General features: G+C 36.5%; 1 protein-coding gene and 1 long non-coding RNA gene across 3 annotated transcripts in view; one reads left to right on the top strand and one right to left on the bottom strand.

Moving 5' to 3' along the window:
• The window catches only part of LOC309485174 (uncharacterized protein), a 74,143-nt gene extending 60,767 nt beyond the window's left edge, over positions 1–13,376 (bottom strand). For both annotated transcript variants that reach the window (XM_082151863.1, XM_082151864.1), the window contains exons 1-2: positions 13,315–13,376; positions 13,084–13,142 (exon numbers count right to left, since the gene is read on the bottom strand). In XM_082151863.1, coding sequence (XP_082007989.1) covers positions 13,084–13,141 — 58 coding nt within the window. In that variant the 5' untranslated portion in view covers position 13,142; positions 13,315–13,376. The remainder of the gene's footprint in view (positions 1–13,083; positions 13,143–13,314) is intronic.
• On the top strand, positions 643–3,347 carry LOC309485919. Its single transcript, XR_014201337.1, has 3 exons — positions 643–748; positions 1,058–1,136; positions 3,105–3,347. It is a non-coding gene; the product is annotated as an uncharacterized lncRNA (long non-coding RNA).
• Positions 13,377–13,598: the final 222 nt, after the last annotated feature.

A 13,598-nucleotide genomic window follows, 5' to 3' on the forward strand; every position in this document is an offset into this window, starting at 1 on the left:
TGCTGAGCACTATATTACATATTTATTATATTTTTACTTATGTCATTAAATAATTGTTATTATAACAAAAACTGCATTATATTTAATTTCATTTGTTATTTTTAACCTTTAATAATACCAGCAGATTGGGCCCTCTATGTTTACAGCATTAGGTGAGATTTTTTTTTTTTATAAAATTTAAAATAAACATGTATCCAAAGTAGTCAATATTGAATCAAAATCGGAATCAAATCACAAGAATGGAATTGAAATCTTGAAATTTTTGTCAAGCAATAATAAAAACTGTATGCTACCAGTCATTGTACAATGTAAACATTGTAACATGTCACTAAACTTCATAAAATTCTATTTAGTTACCAAATGTTTTGACAATCACAATTACACTTATTGTGATGCAATATTTGTTTTTACATTTGTTTTTTTTAGATCAAATTGGAATACGATTTTTATAGGGGGAGAACACCCAACAGAAAGACCCATTCACCAACTACAGTAAGTCAATTTTACCCACTGTTCGAAAACCTACACGGGGATTAATATATAGTATTAAGTATGATTTTCATCTTTAAAGTAAGACATTTAACGTTACTGATAGAAAGTCTGAGTAACTTTTTGTCCTTTTGTCTTCTGCTGAAGTGGCGCACTGAAAGTGGAATCATGTCACCTTCATCAGTCCATTCTTTAATCACTGGAAACCATTAAGGGAAAGACCCTCAGACGTGTCATAATAGGATAAATGCGGCTGCAGGTAAAATTATTTGATGGTTTGATTTTGGTGTACCATTTGGCTTTTTTGTGTGTGCTTCCCTTGCTATGATACACATTTCTGATGGGATTGCCATGCTTTAAGTGTACATTTACATTTTTAATCATGTAATACAAACAGTCTCAAAGATGACATTACTCAGTTCATGTTGTGTGAATGTTATAATGGCAAACATTTTTACAATTTAAATCAATTTTTAAGATTGTTTAAAGGAATGGTAAAAAAAAAAAAAAAAAAAATACTGCTTTTTAAGGACTTTTAATTGAATAATTTCTTCTTTCCCCCCTTCAGATTTGCCAAGGATCCAGCTGATTACTGGCAATTTGGTGGAGGATTATTCTTTAGCTGCTACATTGCACTATCACTTCTGGTACGGATTCATTGGCCTTTTGTGTTATTTTTTTATTTTACTTTATTTAATAAATTACTTTTAATTAGTACAATGTATGGTTAGGATTCTGAATTAAAACAGTGTAAATGTTTCTTCACAAATATTATCAGAAATATATAATTGTTGAAACAATATAAACCCGTATTGAAAGATATAAAGAACATACAGACCTCAACCCTCCCAGCTCAACACCACAATTTGTTGATTTCTTCATCTGTTTTAAGGATGAAATCATGACCTTATGATTATACACTCACCTAAAGGATTATTAGGAACACCATACTAATACTGTGTTTGACCCCCTTTCGCCTTCAGAACTGCCTTAATTCTACGTGGCATTGATTCAACAAGGTGCTGAAAGCATTCTTTAGAAATGTTGGCCCATATTGATAGGATAGCATCTTGCAGTTGATGGAGATTTGTGGGATGCACATCCAGGGCACGAAGCTCCCGTTCCACCACATCCCAAAGATGCTCTATTGGGTTGAGATCTGGTGACTGTGGGTGCCATTTTAGTACAGTGAACTCATTGTCATGTTCAAGAAACCAATTTGAAATGATTCGAGCTTTGTGACATGGTGCATTATCCTGCTGGAAGTAGCCATCAGAGGATGGGTACATGGTGGTCATAAAGGGATGGACATACCGTATTTTCCGCACTATAAGGCGCACTTAAAAGCCTTTAATTTTTTCAAAAAACGACAGTGCGCCTTATAATGCGGAGCGCCTTATATATGGATCTGGCGCCTTATATTAATGTCTGTAAAACAACCGCTGACTTAAATCTTTTGTTTATACTTTCGCCTGGCACCGTAACGCAAACCCAGTCAAACGTTTGACTGCAGTATCTTCTATTCTATGCGCCTTATAATCCGGTGTGCCCTATATATGAAAACAGTTCTAAAATAGGCCATTCATTGAAGGTGCGCCTTATAATCCGGTGCGCCTTATAGTGCGGAAAATACGGTAGTCAGAAACAATGCTCAGGTAGGCTGTGGCATTTAAACGATGCCCAATTGGCACTAAGGGGCCTAAAGTGTGCCAAGAAAACATCCCCCACACCATTACACCACCACCACCAGCCTGCACAGTGGTAACAAGGCATGATGGATCCATGTTTTCATTCTGTTTACGCCAAATTCTGACTCTACCATCTGAATGTCTCAACAGAAATCGAGACTCATCAGACCAGGCAACATTTTTCAGTCTTCAACTGTCCAATTTTGGTGAGCTCGTGCAAATTGTAGCCTCTTTTTCCTATTTGTAGTAGAGATGAGTGGTACCCGGTGGGGTCTTCTGCTGTTGTAGCCCATCCGCCTCAAGGTTGTGCGTGTTGTGGCTTCACAAATGCTTTGCTGCATACCTCGGTTGTAACGAGTGGTTATTTCAGTCAAAGTTGCTCTTCTATCAGCTTGAATCAGTCGGCCCATTCTCCTCTGACCTCTAGCATCAACAAGTCATTTTCGCCCACAGGACTGCCGCATACTGGATGTTTTTCCCTTTTCACACCATTCTTTGTAAACCCTAGAAATGGTTGTGCGTGAAAATCCCAGTAACTGAGCAGATTGTGAAATACTCAGACCGGCCCGTCTGGCACCAACAACCATGCCACGCTCAAAATTGCTTAAATCACCTTTCTTTCCCATTCTGACATTCAGTTTGGAGTTCAGGAGATTGTCTTGACAAGGACCACACCCCTAAATGCATTGAAGTAAACGTAACTGACACATGGGAGTAATATTACATTTTTTACAATTCCACCTTGGGGCTCTGAAGAATTTATTGTGTAAATGTACATCCGAATACATAAAATATGTGTTTTAGAATGGATAGTGTTGTATACTTTGTTTTCTACCCGACAAATTGAACTGTAAAATGAAAATCTTGTACATGATTTATTTTGTATTCAGTGTTTTCAGTTTTAAGTGTTTTTGCTTTTATTTATAGGATAGTAGCAGACAGCGGGCAAGAAGTGAAGAGGAAGTGATGGCATCGGAATGGACCTCGAGCTGGGACTCTGTCGGAGCACTGCACAAGGCTGTCACAATTTATTGAGAATTTAAAAACTTTTTTTTTTTTACTGTACATTTTAAATATTAAATGTTTAATTTAAGGGTTACTGTAATTGAACAAAAACTGTCTTTAAATATTCCATTTAGATGTTTACTTCTACAGGTTTTTATCATTACTTCGAAAACGCTGCAATTTAAAGTTTGAGATGTTTTTCATCTGTTTTAAAAAGTATTTTTAGACTTGTTTTTTCAGAATAAAACTTATTTTACAATCTTGAGCATGTGTTAACTCATTATTTAATGCGTTTAATTAAGCCATTGCTGCCAGTCATTTGACAGTTAACAATTTTTAGTGTACAGTATGGACAGTTAATCACAAATTCAGTCAGCATTGTCATGACTCATGTTCCAACTGCAAACTAGGTTGTAATTGAATGGCAGGGCTCTCAAGTCTCACGCATTGGGCGTGAGACGCACGCATTTCAACCCATTCACACGCTCACACGCCACACCTTGTATTTCTCACGCAGAGACATTACGAGGATAACTAGTTGCTATGAGGCGCCTCGTAGGATTTAAATCAAACTTCGCTTATCAATACATACATAACACACGTGCATATACACCTATAAATTACTCGCATATACATGTATACTATTGGATGTTCAAAATACATATATGAAATACACGTGCACACTAATATGAAATCCATACCAATACATATTATGTTAGTCATGAATGCATATACACTTGTGAATAACTTGCATATACATATAAACTTGACGCACGCATACACCTATAAATACTCGCATATACATATAAACTTCCATGCATATACACCTATAAACACTCGCACATACATATAAACTTCCATGCATATACACCTATAAACACTCGCACATTCATATAAACTTCCATGCATATACACCTATAAACACTCGCACTTACATATAAACTTCCATGCATATACACCTATAAACACTCGCACATACATATAAACTTCCATGCATATACACCTATAAACACTCGCACTTACATATAAACTTCCATGCATATACACCTATAAACACTCGCACATACATATAAACTTCCATGCATATACACCTATAAACACTCGCATATATACATATAAACTTCCATGCATATACACCTATAAACACTCGCACATACATATAAACTCGATGCGCGCATACACATCCATAAAACACTCGTGCATACATACAAAATAAAATGTGGATGCATGCTTTGTGTATATATCATGGGCGTCGGAAGCAAAAAAAAAGTGGGTGGGTCCTCCCCCAGAAAAATGTTACTTACACCATTTCATGTATTCTGATGCCTTTTAATTAAACAAGTAAACTAAACTCGCATCCACGTCGTGCATTACATGCACAGCTATCCGTGGATTAACCTGCTGATACCATGGTAATTTGCCAGCATTGACAACTTAAAGCTGTTATTGATGTTTGCAACGCAATATTTGCCTGGAAGGGTACAACGGGCGTTTTTTTCGTCAGTTGCGGCTCGTTGAGAAATATAATGTAGCGATTTCAGCGGAAATGGAGTTTAATTCATTAGGGCATTCCTCAAGTGGAATGGATTTGACTGACGACGCTCTGAAAAGCGAACAGCTATGCGCTGAATGTAAAAGTAAGCGGGTCCAATATCATTGGTCTTAAAAAGTGGGTGGGTCTTGTCCCACCCATATACAATGGTTCCGACGCCCATGGTATATATACATATGCGAGTGATTTCATATGTGGATGTGCGTGAACTTTTCAGTGTAAAAGGAAGGCATTTGTGCGTACACGGAATTAACCTGCCTTTTTGATAGTTTGTTTTCCAATTTGAAATGAAATAAGCATAAACGAGAAAACGGCCCCTTTATTCGTTTTTTTCAAAAAAAAAAAAAAAAAAAAAGCCTAAAGCCTCTTACGTTGTTGATTTATATTTCAAACAAGAATTCGACATTTGCTCGCAATGTTTTTCTTACAAAAAAAACTCAGCATTTTGCAGGACAATTGTCTATTACAGTATACAACACAGATAGAAGGGTGCCAATAATTCTGTGGTGATATACAACATGCTTTAAGAAAAGTTTATTTCCATCACACTGTAAAGTGTTTTTAGATATTACATATAGATCACATATACCAAAGATTTTACATATAAACTGGGTCAGCATACTGTTAATTACAGTTAGTACCATGGGAAATAGGGGTGCTGATGTGACCCCTGGAGTGGAGCCCATGAAGAAATATGGTTGGGGATAAAAGTTCACACAAACAAAAACGAAAAACTGTGGTGTTTAGCCTATAGGCATACATATTACGTGTGTTTGTTTTTATTTATGCAGTATTATAAAATACCCATATTATAACAAATAAATATATTTGGAAATTGCCCTTTAAAACGAAGGCTCAGTTTGTGGTTCACAATTATTTGATTAAAAACAACAAAAACAATAAAACAAAGACAAAGTCACTTATATTAAACACTTTTTTATTGATTTATTTGTTAACAGAAGTTATATCTAGCATTGCCTTCGCTATCGTCCTGTCAATCATCTGTCTCATTCTCGCGGGTCGCGGATATGATTACAGTTTCAGTAAAACTGTATTCACCATCATCGGTACCCACCCTCAGCCGATTGGCATTACAGTATTTGCAATCATCATCCCGTGTCAAAACGGAGCGTCTAAGAGAAAAGTTCTGACTGCTGACTGTTGGTCAGTGAGCCTCTCCCGCTCGGCGCTGTCAAGCGCAGCTTCACCACACAGATTTAACTCCGCAGAGCTAAATAAAACAGGCTGGTGGCAGACTAATAATTAATATCTCTGATGTAAAGATTTCTGTGAAACGCGTAAAGTTGCACAGAAGAAAGCCCAATAGGACCTGCCCTGTACAGTTTAAGAATCTGTAGCCATAGTAGAGGACTATTATTTTGTAGAACAGACCCGAGCGACAACTGATGACGTCACATGCTCAGACTTGCTTGACCAATCGGCGGAAGGGGGCGTGTCAGGCCGCCCACATGTGGAAAACGAATTTTGAAGTAATTTATTTGTTTTTTGCCTGTGAACTAAAAAAACGAAAAATCAAGCCGAAATCTCGTTTTTTTTCGTTTTTTTTTTTTTTTTTTTTTACGAAAAAACGAATAAAGGGGCCTTTTTCTCGTTTATGCTTATTTAATTTCAAAATGACACAAATGACTTTTACACTGAAATGCCTTCCGGTTACACTGAAATGCCTTCCTTTTACACTGAAATGCCTTCCGGTTACACTGAGATGCCTTCCGTTTGCACTGAAAAGTTCACGCACATACACATATGAAATCACTCGCATATACATATATACACATAGCACACATCCACGTTATGTATGCGCGAGAGTTTTATGGATGTGTATGCGCGCATCGAGTTTATATGTATGTGCGAGTGTTTATAGGTGTATATGCATGGAAGTTTATATGTATGTGCGAGTGTTTATAGGTGTATATGCATGGAAGTTTATATGTATGTGCGAGTGTTTATAGGTGTATATGCATGGAAGTTTATATGTATGTGCGAGTGTTTATAGGTGTATATGCATGGAAGTTTATATGTATGTGCGAGTGTTTATAGGTGTATATGCATGGAAGTTTATATGAATGTGCGAGTGTTTATAGGTGTATATGCATGGAAGTTTATATGAATGTGCGAGTGTTTATAGGTGTATATGCATGGAAGTTTATATGTATGTGCGAGTGTTTATAGGTGTATATGCATGGAAGTTTATATGTATATGCGAGTATTTATAGGTGTATGCGTGCGTCAAGTTTATATGTATATGCAAGTTATTCACAAGTGTATATGCATTCATGACTAACATAATATGTATTGGTATGGATTTCATATTAGTGTGCACGTGTATTTCATATATGTATTTTGAACATCCAATAGTATACATGTATATGCGAGTAATTTATAGGTGTATATGCACGTGTGTTATGTATGTATTGATAAGCGAAGTTTGATTTAAATCCTACGTGGCGCCTCATAAGTTGCGGCGCTATTTTTTAAACCGTGAAACCATGAGTGAAACAAAATATAGCTACCGAACAGCCAATCAGAAAATAGCATTGCTGTATCTGGGTAAGATTTTCACAGGCTCGTGCGTGCGACACAGATTCAGATGCTCGCTGAAGTAAGTAACGTAACGGTTACAGAAGAGGACAGCGGCTGTCACATTTTAAATGATTTACATCTTGCCGAACTAATTTCTACAGAGTACAGACTGATCAATGTGGGAGAAGAACATCCTATGTAAGTCATCTCACCATTGCTGGGGAATATGTGTCCAGACAGCTGGTAACGTTATGTTAACTAACAGTTTGACCAGACTATCACGTGAATTAGCCTATCTAGTCTGTTGAATCCCTGGTAGTTTTATCTTAAGTAACTTAGTTCACAAAGCAGTTGAGACCAACTTCTAGGAAGGACATTACCAACTTAAAGGGTTAGTTCACCCAAAAATGAAAATTATGTCAGTAATTACTCACCCTCATTTTGTTCCAACCCGTAAGACCTTCGCTCATCTTCGGAACACAAATTAAGATATTTTTGATTAAATCTGAGAGCTGGATCACTCCTCATAGGCTTCTATGTGATTTGAACTTGCTGGCCCAGAAAAGTTATTAAAGAGATCGTTAATATAGTCCAAGTGACTTCAGTGGCTCAATCTTAAGTTTACGTACAACAACACAGAAGCGTTGCGCTAAAACACTACGTGAATTCACTCGAGGCCCACAAGGAAATCTGAATAGTAGAATAAAGTCGGGGGGGTTTTTTGCGCACAAAAAGTATTCTCTATAATAATATATATATATAGATAATATATAATAAGTATTACACACACACACAAATAAATGCTGAATTAAATAAATGTTATTTTATTTGTAAGAATACGTGTCATTTATGAGATCAGACACCCGTTCGCCGCCAAAATCTCACTCTGAACTCAGTTCAAAACTTGAGAGCCCTGCAATTGTATTATCCCATGATGAAAGGTAAGACGGTGAAACAACGTCACGATATCAACGTTGATTCAATTTGCAAAATCGAAAGGTAATTCAACGTTGATTCAACGTCGACAGAAGACCATAACCCGAAAGGTAAGAGTGAAACGAGGTCGCGATTTCAACAGTGAATCCCAACGTTGTTTCTTCCGCAGTGAAACGACGTCACAATATCAACGTTGATCCGTTTTGCAAAATCAAAAGGTAATTCACTGTTGATTCAACCATGGTACCTGACGTTGTTTCAACGGTGAATCAACGTTGAAATTCCGGCTGGGGTGTGTCAGAACCAGCGCCATCCTGCCGCCAGATCAGGTCTCTCTTTTACATACCCCAATTTGCATATCAATAGAAAAATATACCGGGATAACCTGGCTTCTCTTGAGACTCTCCTGCTTCAGGATGGTCATAGTTAATGATAGGGATGAGCGAGTACAGCATTATCTGTATCTGTTAACCATATGAATTATTTGTATCTGTACTCGGACTGGGCGGGGCCTAACCCGGAAGTGGACGGGATTTAACCCGGAAGTGGGTCGGGTTGTATTGAAACGGGCGGGGCTTTAACCGGTATGTTATTTTAAGCATGCAATTGATATGGGTTGATCAGAAATTTGTTATATTTATTGCTGATTAGAAAACTATTTACATGACAGCATCAGCATTGAGCTTCAGATCAATGGTTTTGATCACGATAACAAACGAACTATATGCAGAACAAGTTTTGCAACAATGAATACAACACATGCGGTTGCAGTTATGAAGTAAAATGTAATGAACAAGAGTTTTCATTCTCAACATAACTTTTTTTTTTTTTTTTTTTTAGCACAGATATTGACTCGTATTACTCGTATAATACTCGTACTCGACAAAAGTGCTTTATCCGTACCGAATACTCGTTTCAGCCGAGTATCCGGCTCAACTCTAGTTAATGATATGCTAAAGGTTGACGTGATTGGTTACAAGGTCAAATCTTTTTTCTTTTTTTTTTTTTACTGCAATTTTAAGAAGAAAATACTCAGCAATGGTGTTGATTGACTTATGAAGTTCACAACGTAATTTCGGGAGGAATGAACCCATCTAATCTTTCAATTAACTGCCTGAGCAAATAAGCAGCCGCTCACCTTGCTCTGGCATCAGCTGTTTTGGCATCCCTCCACCTCCCCCAACATAATTTAGGCATCTTGCTACCATACTTAATCATCCAAGCATTAGTAGTCCCACTGGGGGGTATATCTAAGCTCGAGTTGAAACTGCTTCCTTGAGCCCCTCCATTGCGGACAGCAAGCCAAATATGCTTAACCTTATTAGCTTAAAGATTACTGTATATGGGCAAAGGAACTCATGAAAAGCATATTAAAAACACCACAAAGACATATAAACAACATAAAAAAAACTTAGTTTTCACCACAAGGGGTCTTTAATGCTTTGGAGTAGATGGAAATATGCAGAATGCCTTGCTTCCAGCAAATTAAAAGTTGTTATCTAAAGAGGAACAACCAAATGTAATTATTTTGGCCAATGCTCCTGCCTAATTTGCAAAAACAAAAGAGAACAAGTCAATCAGGAAGTGCCGGCCCATCAGGTTGTGGGGCCCTAGGCGAGATCATGAAAATTGGTCCCATGCACTAGTGTAAAAACTACCATAGAAACTTGACAAGAAAGCACATAAAATGACTATTTAAATTTTATGTGTTTTAAGTGTAAAACATTCAACATACATATGTGAAATATTTAAACACTCTCTTAAAAAAAAAAAAAAAACCCAATTTGGGTTTTTTAGCCCAAGGGCTGGGTGAATATAGGACAGAACACATGCTCTGTGCTAATTTTACCCAGTAAATTGGGTTGTTTATTTAATCCCTGATATTTTTTATGTTAATACTCGCCTATAGAGAGAGAGAGAGAGAGAGAGAGAGAGAGAGAGAGAGAGAGAGAGAGAGAGAGAGAGAGAGAGAGAGAGAGAGAGAGAGAGAGAGAGAGAAGAGAGAGAGAGAGAGAGAGAGAGAGAGAGAGAGAGAGAGAGAGAGAGAGAGAGAGAGAGAGAGAGAGAGAGAGAGAGAGAGAGAGGAGAGAGAGAGAGAGCGCAAGTGAGTTCAAATGTTTTAAACTAAATATATAGCCTATACATGCACGAAACAAACAAATAAAATACAAATAATATATGAAAAATAAAAAAATACATGGCTACAGACTGCTTAGATTTTTACTTTCAATTTTAGCAGTCAGAACATATATTTACTTTTACGGCTCCCGAAATATACCCTATGGATGTCATTTCTACCACAACTTTACTTTAATCTCTGTATTATTATTTCGTTTCATTTAATTTAAAATAACAATAACATTGATGTGTCACGAGACGACTTGTTATTATGAGTGACTGCTGAGAACTGAGGCAAAATCTAAATTGCTATTACCGTAGCTTAACCCTCTGGGGTCTAAGGTGTTTTCTGGCCCTGGAGGTGTTCTGACATGCTCTGACATTTGTGCTTATTTCTGTTACTTGTGACATTTTCATGGCTAAAGTCTTATTACACTGTATTCAGGACAAACTCTGCTACAATAATATGTCAGCAGTATGTAAAAGTTTTTAGTTTTTGAGATAACGTTTATGTGTGGTTTGTGAAAAAAAAAGAAAAAGAAATTGTCACTGAATAAGGTCATGAAACCCATACTGAATATTTATTGACAAGACTTTTGAAAGTTGTAGAATAGAATATTTGCTTCAAAACTATGTGAAAATTATCCTGACTACTCATTCAGGTGAGACAATATATTGATTTAAAAATTTTAAGACATGTTTTGTGTAAGAAAGCTTTATGCGAGGAGGCATCTTGAAAATTGATGCGTTTCACACCTGAGAAAGACAAAGACCCTCCCCTAATGGCCCTATCAGGTTCTATCAGGCCCTATCATTATGAGGAACATTGCACAAAGAATGAGGAGATTTAAAAAAGAATGGCTTTTAGATTGTTTGGATTTATTTACACAACATAATCCAAAGATACACAAAAAAAATTACAAAAAGCACATTAGTAAACACACTGATCTAAAGACAGAGACTTGAACAGTCACACACCTTTGTGTCATTCCTGAAACATAGTACATACCTGTCATTTCCAAGGTGTTTGATTTTTCATTTTACCATGTTCATGTACAGAGACTCATGTGAATGTTGAAGTCAGCAGGACTCATCAGTGGCATCTGGTCCCTGTCAAAAAAAACAACAAAAAACACCTGTGAACATGCTGATATCTAGAGAAACTATAGGGCTGCATGATTTTGGGAATACATTTTAGAGTATATATATATATATGTGTGTGTGTGTGTGTGTGTGTGTGTGTGTGTGTGTGTGTGTGTGTGTGTGTGTGTGTGTGTGTGTGTGTGTGTGTGTGTGTGTGTGTGTGTGTTTGTTGTGCCTTGTAGGCATACATGTGTAGGGCTGCATAAAATAATAACATTAGCCTAGATAGCAGGCGGCCTATAAATCGTTAAAAATTAACACTTCAGTAACACTACACTAGAGAAAAATATATGGATTATCATATGTTACTTCAATCTCATTTCATAACGTCATAACGAATGGAAACTTTTGGAGTAAAAACATGAAGCCTAATGTTTGGCACGTTTTGCTTTTCAAATGCACAGCGCGACTGACTCAAACTCGCATCACATACAGAGAACATTTACTGAAGCGATCGAGCCGCTCCAAACTATGAAACATTATTGTAACCACATTATACATATCTACGTTTGAGCAGATATCCACAAACACAGTATTTATCAGTAAACATGGGTCTAAACATTATAATATTCACCATATTAGAATAAACACGCATACTAGCCTACTTTTATATTGTGCTGTATTTAATTATCAAACATAAAAACATCCTCGTGTCGTACATGTATACATTTATCATTAGGCTTCATGTTTTTACTCCAATCTCATTTCATAACGTACATTTTAGTCTGGCTCTAGTTCGACTAGTTGCTACAATGTAAAGTTTATGCAACAATAACATGCTAGGCCTACTATTATGAGTGTCTTACCTTAAAAATCGTTCTCAATCAAATAGTGTTCTTCTAATTCTTCTGAGGTAAATCCAAGGTAAACAGCAAAGCACAAACACAGTCTTCCAAACTCGAGGAAAAACAGAGGAATACTGAAGTCTCCGATTCTTTGTTTTTGAGGTAATATGCATTTAGCTCTGCGTCCCTCCGCGTGAATCATGTGCATGTCAATCGCTCATGCACGTGCGTGTGGTCATATTAGAACTAATGAGCTCGGGCTGGAGAAACTGTACATGTAGTTGCTTTCATACAGATTACTTATATATATATATATATATATATATATATATATATATGATTTACATCATTTAAAAATGGAGACTTCAAGCTTTGTATAGACATATTTTTCATGTCAATGTGACAAGCATTCACTGACTTACAGATCATTTTCTGTCACATTTCAGAATGAACTTCACTTTGAGAGAGACGGGAGAACAAGCATTAATGTAATGTCTGACATCACTCACAGAAAGTGTGAGAAGGGATGATCGGCACATGCAGAACTTTAAGAATATTTAATGATTTAAAAATTAAGGCTACCTACAGAATGACATCAAAAAATGACAGACATGAATTATCCATACAACATTTCTTTAATTTCTACAGTTTTAATGGAAAACAAAGGATGGAAAGAGGATAAATTAAAGATTAGATGAAGTGAAAGAATGATTCTACCTGTTGTTTGTCCAGTGCTTATTTCACCAGTCAAAATACACAATATATGCATCATTTATTATTGAGTAAATATTCAGTCATTTTACATGACAAATTATAAAACACTCACCATTAATCAACAGCAGCGACAAACACAGTGAGATCAGAAACTTCATTGTGACGAACATCCTACACACATACAACATATTGTTATTTTTACTCTGTTTATTGTGCATATTTGTAAAAAAAAATTATAAAAAAATAATTACATGAAAATTTATATAAATTTAGAGCAATCAAAGCCAGTGACATTCAGGGTCATTTGATAAAATGAAGAGAAAATGCAGAGAAATAACTTTACCTGCAGTCAAACTCTGGGAGATTCGGAGATTCTCTCTCCAGCAGCACAAAACAATGCTGAACTGTAGCTCTCACAGTTATTTAATTATCAACTGGGTGGAGCTTTACTGTCAGTAGAACTGGAATGTCTTTATGTGACATGTATGTATAAACAAACAGCCTACTTTTCATCTAGACCACAGACAGTTTTGTTCCAACCCTGCTTCAACACACACACACCTGCAGTTTTCAAATAAGCCTGAAGGACTTGATTAGCTGATCAGGTGTGTTTAATTAGGGTTGAAG

The sequence above is a fragment of the Leuciscus leuciscus genome (assembly GCF_965113295.1).
Source record: "Leuciscus leuciscus genome assembly, chromosome: 21".
Classification (NCBI taxonomy): Eukaryota; Metazoa; Chordata; class Actinopteri; order Cypriniformes; family Leuciscidae; genus Leuciscus; species Leuciscus leuciscus.